General features: G+C 42.9%; 1 protein-coding gene across 2 annotated transcripts; it reads right to left on the minus strand.

The window, feature by feature from the left end:
* Positions 1-306: 306 nt before the first annotated feature.
* Positions 307-9,843, minus strand: LOC310797885 (uncharacterized protein). 2 transcript variants are annotated; one of them, XM_083660323.1, is made up of 7 exons: positions 9,748-9,843; positions 7,577-7,675; positions 6,580-6,800; positions 6,087-6,265; positions 5,604-5,958; positions 5,188-5,509; positions 307-4,721 (listed from the first exon to the last, which is right to left on the minus strand). In XM_083660323.1, exons 5-7 carry the CDS (start codon positions 5,816-5,818, stop codon positions 4,692-4,694), a joined length of 567 nt encoding a protein of 188 aa, XP_083516449.1. In that variant the 5' UTR covers positions 5,819-5,958; positions 6,087-6,265; positions 6,580-6,800; positions 7,577-7,675; positions 9,748-9,843; the 3' UTR covers positions 307-4,691. The 2 variants fall into 2 exon arrangements, with proteins under 2 accessions (XP_083516449.1, XP_083516448.1); XM_083660322.1 differs by lacking the exon at positions 9,748-9,843 and adding an exon at positions 7,754-7,966.
* Between the last annotated feature and the right edge of the window lie 854 nt (positions 9,844-10,697).

A 10,697-nucleotide genomic window follows, 5' to 3' on the forward strand; every position in this document is an offset into this window, starting at 1 on the left:
TAGCAAAATAACCATAGTTGGTCTCCGGGCGCTGCACTGCGGCTGAATTTGCGGATGAATTTCCCCATGGGGATAAATAAAGGATAACTTAACTTAACTTAAATCAACAGTTGAGAGGAATTTACACTTCCTAATACAGACTTTTTCAGATACTTAAAATCAAGTGACTTTTTAACAAAACACAAATAATGGGAGAAAGTCTTGGAGCCCACTCCAGTTGAAGAGTTCTTGATAAGACTACAAACAGGGAACAATGATAAGAAAGTCATACTACTGTAGGTCATTTACCAAATATTTTAGGCATGGATTTGAATAATACAGATAAAAGAGAGATGGGCATCTGAAATGAACACAGACATATCACATGACACAGGGGAAGAAATTTGCACTGAAGCACATTTAGTAACCAATTTAAATACCTGGAGGGAGTTCAAATGGAAGGTAATCATGAGATTTTTTCAGACACCAGAAATAGTGGCTAAGATGGGCCCAACACACTCACATAAATGTTGGAGAAATTGTGGTAGACAAATTGGCAACCATACCCACATATTTTGGACGTGCCCCAAATTGAAAACATTTTGGAGAGAGAGATATTTGAGGCTTTTACAGAAGTATTCCACCAAAATGTCACAGAAGATCCAAAGGTGGCACTGCTGGGCGTAATACCAGAAGGCATTGATGGAAGATCTGAAAGATATCTCTGACAAATATTGCTGACAGCAGCAATTAAATGTATCACACTTAAGTGCTTAAAAAATGATCCCCAACATATAATCTCTGGACTGAAAAAGTGTGCGGAAATCTTCATCTATCAGATGGTAAAAGAAGTAGAGTCGGCAGTGTCGGCACACTCCATAAAGACTTCTCTCAGTAGATTTATTGTATTTACGTTTCGATCAAAACAAGCTTCTTCTGATGGTTGTTTTACTTTGCTCTTGACATGCAGCATATCACTGTAATCTGGGCTGAGCATAGCCCTGTTACACAGCTCTTATGCCCCTAGGATAAGATCCCTGCTACTAACCATGCGATTCCCCATTGATGCTTTCCCCTCTGCCTATACCACCATCTGTAGACATGACTTAACTTAGCTGGGCAGTGAAGTGAAGACAGGTCTATACCACCGTCTGTAGACATGACTTAACTTAGCTGGGCAGTGAAGTGAAGACAGGTCTATACCACCGTCTGTAGACATGACTTAACTTAGCTGGGCAGTGAAGTGAAGACAGGTCTATACCACCATCTCTAGACATGACTTAACTTAGCTGGGCAATGAAGTGAATACAGGTCTACAGGTGAAGACGGGTTTGGAACGGTGAAAGTCTTTTCTCCAATGTGGTAGTGTAGTGGTAGACCCACACGTTTGTATAAAATCCACTTTTTTGCCGATAAAAGCATGAAATCCACACATTGGAATGCCATCTTGTACTCACTGCTCACAGGTGTAGGCTACTGGCATAAGAGTGGTGTAACAGGGGCTAAGGTGAGATAGCTAGATAGATAGTTAATTTTCATGTTTTTCAACCATAAAAGTAAAAAAAAAACTACCTGCTCTATTTATGCAATAAAAGTTTGATAAGTAAGTTAGTATGTTCAATAATATAGCTGGCAGTCAGTGTTAATCAATGCAGAGCATACAAATGGATCTGGCTCTGGCTCTATCATGTCTGTCATTTGACGGTGCAGCTCTACACATCCTGACAGACAATCCGTCTCTCGTTGCGAAACAATTTCTCTGAACTGGCATGTGTTGGATGGTAAAGAGTAACATTGATTGATACTTTTCAATCACCAATTAGACCGCTTCATGTCTGCATCTTTGGAACACGGTAAAAACTAAATTGTTCCGCGTGTTTCATCATTCAGTGTGCGCGTATGCGTGCGTGTGCACGATGAAGGTGCAGACAGGCAGAGAGAGAGAGCGAGAGAGACCGAATGAGCCAGTGAAGAAGTAATGTTTTACTATCAACCACAATGATGAACGCACTGATGTACCCGTACCTGAAGATCGGAGGGAAACAACAACATGATTATCAGGCACTTGCCCCACCAATGCCATCCTGTGAAAATTGTACTTGCATTTGCGCCGCTCACCCACATGGCATGTCACGTGTGTTAAAGGGCACCAACAGACGTTTTTTAACCGTTTAACCGATAGTATTAATCTGTTAATGTTGAAACGGTTGGTTATCGGTTAAACGGTTATCGGTTCAGTTGACATCCCTCACACTGCGCAGCCAGTTGTGCTGTCTGCCTGCTGATTAAAACCCAAAACGTGCCATTGTCTTGCAGGCAGCGACCGAGCTGTATAAAAAACATCTAGCCTATTTAAAGTTTTTTGATGATCCACAATGCTTCACCATGAAATTGATTACCAGGCAGTCGCCACTCTTCAACTTGACATACATAATGTATAATCCATGGAGCAGTTACTGCAAGTGAATAAAATGTAAGGTCTTCTTCTGTTAAAACAGCGGTGGGCATTGTAAACCTTCTAATTGTGCTTACTGTTAATTGTTGTTTTTGTGGGTGTTCCCTGCCTTACCGTCTGTCTCTGTTTGATGATGTTAGAGCTGATTGGCGGGAAGACAGACATCTGTCAGAGGAGAGGAACATTTTTGAAATGGATCCTTCAGAAGAGGTGAGAAAAATATCCTCGTATCAGTGAAGTTGCAACACATTCTCACACTCTCTGTCCTAATGCTTTCTTTATATGTTTCTCTGTGGAAACAGAGAGACACCAGCGGACCCAGACGTCACCACTGTCAGCAGTGTGACAAAACATTCACAAGACTTCACAGCTTAAAGCATCATCAGAGAGTTCACTCGGGAGAGATCTTACTCCTGTCAGCAGTGTGGGAAATCTTTCAGACACTCAAGTAACCTAAGAGGATAGCAACACATCCACACTGGAGAGAAGTCTTTCCACTGTGACCAATGTGGGAGCAGTTTCAGTGGCTCAAGTAGCCTAACAAGACACAAACGCATTCACACTGGAGAGAAGCCCTTCCACTGTGACCAATGTGGGAGCAGTTTCAGACACTCAAGTCGCCTAACAACACACAAACGCATTCACACCGGAGAGAAGCCCTTCCACTGTGACCAATGTGGGAGCAGTTTCAGAGACTCACGTCACCTAACAACACACAAACGCATCCACACTGGAGAGAAGCCCTTCCACTGTGACCAATGTGGGAGCAGTTGCAGTCAGTCAACTCACCTAATAACACAAACGCATTCACGCTGGAGAGAAGCCCTTCCACTGTGACCAATGTGGGAGCAGTTTCAGACACTCAAGTGACCTAAAACACGAACGCATTCACAGCGAAAATCAATATAAAAATGTCATTACAATGTAAATAACAGTCTGGATGGAGAGCTTCAGAAATTGCTGTTTGAAGTAAATCACAATGGACGAGTTCTATACTGGAAATTTCTGACCCTTGTTTTTGAGGTTTTAAGACTTTGGAAAAGAAAAGCCTGGATTTGAACCCACAACCTACCACATGATGAGAGGCTGCTGTCGGTGTTGGGGAAACTACTTTAAAACTGTGGTTTTATAAATTGCCATTTGTTTGAATTCTTTCCCTGCACTACACTGCCCGAGATGCAAATGTCATTATACAACTGGGTATTTTAAAAGACAACTTGTTTTTTCTGACAATACTTTATAATTTTTTGTCTTGATCAGAAGCTGCCAAAGCAAACAAGTACTACAGGTCAGCAAGTATGAGAGGAGTTTGACTTGGGAGAAAATGCTTTGTCTTTGAAATCCCTTTAATTTGATCTTATCTTGTCTTTATCTACCTTATTTTTGAATGCCACGCTGTAAAATAATTATGGAGCAAGGTCCAGTCTAGATCGTGACTGATTGTTGCAGCTGGCGCATTTCCTCAAAACTCCAACGCTGAAAAAAAACCACTCGTTTCACGACTTATTTGAGGAAATGTAATAATGTTATCGATCACATTCGCTATTTCTGTTGCTCTTTGAACGACTCAGGATATTTATCTGCAAGATTTTTGGGCAACTGGATGTGATTTGCTCCGTTCGCAGTTCGCCTGCCTGCAGCTTTGAAACATTGTTTACAGATGGGCTCTTGTTATATATGTTATGTTGTGTCTGTGTCAACAACATAACGGTGGGAGGGGGCTGGGAGGATTACACTGGAAGAGGCACCCATATTTCACATAAGGCATCATGGCAGCTAGAAATAAGGTGGATATGTTTTCTTATGTCCTTCTAAATAATTGTATGAAGAACTTGGTGGATACTCCTGTCCTGTGGATTTCTTAACCCTGCATGGTTCTAGCTGTGATCTGTGAATTTAATGTCTTTGACTTTGACTGTTTCTTACAAGCAGTAGTGCTGGACTTGTATGCATTCTATAAGGGGCAGACAGGCAGGACATAAATGTGGCATACAGTGGGTGGGCATCTGTGGTGGACCCAGCAGACATCCTCCGCATGAAATGCCATGTCAAGCCTGATATGGAGCGCAGGCCACTGTCCAAACCTTGCCTGCAATTTGCTCTGCCCTGCCTTGACACAGCAGTGGGAGTCCACGTAGAGGTCCTTTGAAGAGGCTGTACCTCTTCATGAGGCCCGCCACCATCAGGTCGAGACCTGCTCCCTCCTCAACAGTGAGGATGCTGATGAGGATCTGGCCAATCTCATTGCCCACAGACGTCATCCAGAATGCAGTCCCCTTTCCCATCCCTGAAATGACACAAAAAGAAAGTACTGACTGAGAACATGTTAGCTATCATTAGTTTATCATGAACTTACCAGTGGCAGAAAGTAGCTCAGTACAGTCACCCAGTGTTGAGGTATTATTGTGCAATCATTGTATAATGACAATAAAAACCCTTGAATACCTCGAACAAACTTGTTTTTCATTATACTATTTTATACTTTTACTCCAGTCCATTTTAGTCTAGTTAAGTAGTGTAGTTTAAGATTTTACAAAGAAACGTGAACAGTTTATAAAATATAATGCATTGTTATAGACTAAACTACCCAACACTAAAACAAATCAGCTCTACCACATGGTTTCCTGTTAATGTATCGGTAATAATCCAATAATATATTATTATAATATTTTATGGTGTGGTATTGCTATGTTTAATTAAGTAAAAATCTAAAAAGTAACAATCTAAATAGTTCTTTCACCACTGCTTAATACCTTTTTGCTCGAGTCCATTTTCAAAATCGACCCAAAGGTGGAAGTGATGGTGGCCTTGATGTGATCCAACCGACTGATGATGACCTTGGCATACACAGATAACACCCAGCGACTGGTGGGTACAGCTATGGGTTCAGGTGGCTCCTGGAAGTGCACTGGGAACAGACTGGGATGGTTCACAAAGGTGGCACACTCCTCCAGGTAATTGGCTAAGCGATTCAGCGATTCCTCCCCATATAATAGTTCTCTGTCAGCTGCTTCACCAGTCGTGTAGGGCTGTTCCCAAGTGTCCGGTCCCGCAGCAGTTGGATGACAGGCATATCTTTGTGCAAACAAATTTGAATAATCACTTAGTGCTTCTATATTAATAATAAGATAATTTAAAGCAACTCAATAGATTAGCTCATTACACTTACTTCTGTGTCAGGATCAGGCGTAACATCTTCTGATGGGGCAGGTCGAGCTGGTTACGAACAGTCTGACTGGTGGACAGATATGTTATGCAACACACCAGCAGGTAGAAGCTGTCATTGTCCAGCACTTTGCGCACCTTCTTGTGCACACCATATCCAGTGAGCTGTTTCCCACAGGTTGGGCAGACCACCCTCACCTTCCACTGGTGATATGGCATCCACACCGGTGGCTGAAAAAGCGGTCTGGTGTTGTAACCTGATGGTAAATCAGTGATGGTGCCGGGGGCTCATACCAGAGCTTCAGGTTAGTTTGTAGCTTTCTGGCATGGTAGAGAGTGGAGGCAATCCACCTCTGATCCTGCACAGGAATTGTACATGACAATTATTGGAAATGTAATACTACCTTAAAATAGTTGAAAAAGGAATTGAATTGATTATTATGAGATGATTTAAACATAAGCATTCTATTGTACAGCAATAACTTACAGCCGAAGATGTGGTGTCCAGAGACATGGAAACAGGCACAGCAAGGCAGGGAGTGCTGGTCCTCATGGAGGCTTTAGAAGGGCTGGGGTGGTGGTCCTCACAGAGGACAGCGCAGGGCTTGCAGTGGTGACAGTAGTGTTGGTGATAGTCACTGTTGTACTGATTTTAGAGGACAGTTGCTGCAAAATATTCCCAAAAATAATAAGACGTAATTAGACAAACATATTTACACACAGTAATACACACAAAGCTATTCACCCATTAGATAAGATGGGATAGAACATAATTTAATCCCAAGGAAAATTGCTGTGCAGCAGTTGCAGTGCAAAGTAGGAAAGAGTGCAAACATACAAAAGAAAGACAATGTAAAATAAAAGATTATCAGTAAGGTGCCAAAAAAAGTACACAATGCCAGAAATGTAAACAGGTTAACTGAATGAATTATTATGAGATGATTTAAACATAAGCATTCTATTGTACAGCAATAACTTACAGCTGAAGATGTGTCCAGACTCCAGAGACATGGAGACAGGCAATATCTCAGTCACAGCAGGGCAGGGAGTGCTGGTCATGGAGGCTTTAGTCTGGCTGGGAGTCGCTGGAGTGGTGGTCCTCACAGAGGATGGAGCAAGACTGGGAGGGTCCATGGCGGGGTTCCTCACAGGGGACATAGCAGGTCCAGCAGTGGTGACAGTACATTGAGGAGTACAGTTGCTGCAAAATATTTCCAAAAATAAAAAGACATAGTTAGACAAACATATTTACACACAGTAATACACACAAAGCTATTCAGCCTCTATTATATTATAGGGGTACGGTGGCGCAGTCGGTAGCGCTGTCGCCTCACAGTCAGAAGGTCCTGGGTTCGATTCTCGCCTGGGACACTGTGGGCGCTGTGGTTGTGTTCCCCCCATATCCTCAGTGCCTACTGCCCAGGTGGGTTATCTCGTCGAAAGGGCCTTTCTCTCTGTGTGGAGTTTGCATGTTCTCCCCGTGCTCCCCCCAGGGGGTTCCTCCGTATATAACCCCCCCACCAAAAACATGCAGAAGATCAGATCGTCATCGTCATCCGACCAGTGACGACAACATCCGAAGTTGGTCCCCGGGTGCTGTACGAGAAAGCGACCACTGCTCATGGCCTGCCCCTCGGAGGAAAGGACATGCCTGGATGGGTTAAATGCAGAGGACACTTTTCACCGGCCACCGTCAGCATGAGTGTGTTGTGGCCGCATGCATGTACTGTGGTGTTCGTGTGACAATAAAAGACGGGCTTGTCCGTTACGTTTTTTTTTTTTTTTTTTTATATCATAAATACCTGGCCAGTCTTCCGGGCCACTAAATTAAGCTTGGCAGCTGCACATTGTGGCCCACCAAAGTGTGGTCTATCAAACTGAAAGAAACAAGTAAAAAAATAAAATAAAGCATGTCTAATAAAGAATAACATTTAAACTGTCAGCAGTAAATTAAATTGAGTAATAGGAAATGATTACCATTGACAATGCCAGCGCAGGCTTCTGGGGACTCTGCACTGGGGGAGAGGCCATGGAAGAGGTTGGTGCTGAAGTCACAGGATGACTGATTGACTGAGTCTAGAAAAGCAAAAATTAATTAATTCAACTTACAGGTAAAAACAATTTGTGCACATACGGAAATTATGTTTCTTTTACCTTTAACATGTGAAATCCACATGTGCAAGTCTGGTATCCTCCAAAAAGGGTCCTTTGTCTATGGGACTCTAGTGGACACTTTGTAATCTGCAGGTTACTTCCACATGTATCCACGTATGTATTGATTTAACTGATATAATCTATCATGTAGATCTTTAGGATGCACATACATGTCAAAAGCAGGGGACAATGTTTATGCACTGGGATGCTTTACTTTATTATATAGGTAATACCGATTCTTCTGTCAGGGATGGCAGGGAAGGATAACCACAGGCTAGGCCTGCTGCTCTCGCTACAGTGGGTGCAGGGTCCTAATCTAGCTGGAGTCACTTCTGTTTTTAGAAGCTAGCTGTCACGTCAAAGGTTGTGTGCCCATATTTGAAACTGATCCTGGGCAGTTGAGCAGGGCAGGACTGAACAGCTGCCTCTGTGTGCTCCTCTACACTACACTAGCAGAAGCTAAGGCGATTTGTTGTCTATAATTTTACATTCTCATCCCATAATTTCACAAACTTGCCCAGCCATCATCCCCATTGGTCACCAATTTAGGTTCTTGGCCAGCGCTTCGAGTGACATCACTGATGATGTCACAATGCCTATGGCATCATCAGTGCCGATGACATCACAATGATGTCACAATGTCTATGACATCATCAGTGATGTCACAATTGCACGAGTGTAACCAAAAACAAATTGCTTGCGTGACACGCGTGACATCACTGATGGCATTGTGACATCATCAGTGCATGACATCATCTCTGCGCTATTGGCATGCGCAGCACAGTTGCCAACTTTGCATCACTGATGACATCACAATGATGTCACAATGCCTATGACATCATCAGTGATGTCATAAAATTATTTTGGTCAATAATGATGTCACTGATGACATCACTGATGATGTCACAATGTCTATGACATCATCAGGACTTTGAACATCACCAAGAACCCAGTCTACATTAACAACGCTGCTACAACAGGGCAGGCTCATGGACGCTTTATCGGCTGACCTGCTAGGTTCCGACCTAGCCTTGTTTTTAGTTCAGTCTGTAACGTTATTTTGTCACACTGTCAAATGCATGCCAAAAATTGCATTTTGGACGTGTTCTAAATAATGTAAGGTAAAGGTAAAGTCCCACTGATTGTCACACAATGTGTGAAATTTGTTCTCCGCATTTGACCCATCCCCTGGGGCAGCGTGCGCCGCGCTCGGTAATCACATGGTGATTTAACCCCCCTGTATCTAATAAGATACATTAGCTATATCTTGTGAAACGTGGTAACGTCAGGCTACCTCTACCTGTTCCAGTCATGTAAGTACCGTTAACGTTGACGTTGTGTTCGCATGGTAGCCTCTACCACTGAGCTAATGCTATATTAAATAGGGCCTCTACGCGTCGAGGCTATTCATTAGCATGCTAGCAAGTTGAGACGCTTGTATATGGGCAGGTGCCCTACACGTGTCGTTAGCTTAATTACATCAACCATATGAAAAAGGTAACATTAGTTAAGGTTATGCTAAACACTTCAAACTCGTATCATATTAGCAGTAAACAAAATTTTGCTTCCGCATACTTGAGTGCATAATGCAGGGCATTATGCCCGCCCCTTGCACAATATGATAGCGCAAGTTGGCTTTCAATTTAGCATAACGTTACTGTTCACGTTAGCTCACGTTGGGTGTGGTAAGGTTAGACATCAAAGTTTAGAGTAACAGGTAAGTTCTTTAAAAGCAATACATAACGGCATTTCTGACAACTTAAACTGATTTTGCTTAACGTTATCGTGATGGTTGCCTGATGTAAAATGTTGCATGTCAAAGAACGGGAAAAAGTGTTTTTGGAGAATGCGGGCATCGATCCCGCTACCTCCCGTTTGCGCCTCGCGCAGCGGGCGCTCTACCATTTGAGCTAATTCCCCTCCATTGCGGCTAATGTACGCCGCCATTTTGTTTCTGGTTCAGCTTCACCCTGTGAAATAATGTACAATGCTACCTTCTGCTCGACAACATGCTACCGTCTGCTCGACAACACCGCTGTAACGTCCGAGACTATTCCCTGAACCGACTTCTGACTGGGATGCTTTTCCAGTTCCATCGTGTTTGTTTGTGAATTTGTAGTATGTTTCCCTGACCCAGTGCAGCTCCCTTCGATAGCACTGCTCGTCTGTACAAGTCGACGAATCACAGGGCGAAGTCAATCTTTCTAAAGCCAACCACATGCCGAGCCTAATCTTTCAAGAACCAACCACATGGCGAGCCTAATAATTCAGAAGCCTATCAAATGACCAAGTGAATCTTTCACAAATCCATCCAATCAGAAGGCGAATCCAATCTTTCATTCAGCCAATCCCAGCGAATCCGACCGCCGAGAGGTCACCGCCCTCTTCTTCTTCACCGGAAGTACCCCAGTGTGTGGTTTGTTTGGCTAACGGATAGCTAGCCATTAGCTCTTATTATTATCCCTACACAACGTTACAGGTAAGCAACTGCCGATCCTTTTCATGTTTTAATTAAATACACATATTTCACGTCCACTTTGGCCATATCGTTGATATTTGCGCATATTTTTGATCGCGGTCTTTGACGTAAATATCACAGCATAACGTAACGAGAAGCTAACTAGCGTTAGCTGTGGCTGTGTTTTCGCTATCTGAACCCAACTTCACGTTAACGTTAACAGCTAAATAAGAAATAGTAAACCTTGTTATCAGTAATCTGCATAATGAGAAACTCATACACAGATAAAAGTAACAGCAGGTAGGCCTACTGATATAAACATTAAATGCCTGTCTATGCCTGTGTTTCTGTTTGTATGTTTTTAGTATCTAATGTATGTTTGTGTAAGTATAATTTAGTCTACTGTACATAATTTCAGATGTCATTACGAAACAACAAGGCTATGGCAGGTGACACTGAGTGGCTCTCTACTGGGGTGTCTGGTAT

This window comes from Poromitra crassiceps, assembly GCF_964638095.1.
Source record: "Poromitra crassiceps genome assembly, chromosome: 2".
Lineage (NCBI taxonomy): Eukaryota > Metazoa > Chordata > Actinopteri > Beryciformes > Melamphaidae > Poromitra > Poromitra crassiceps.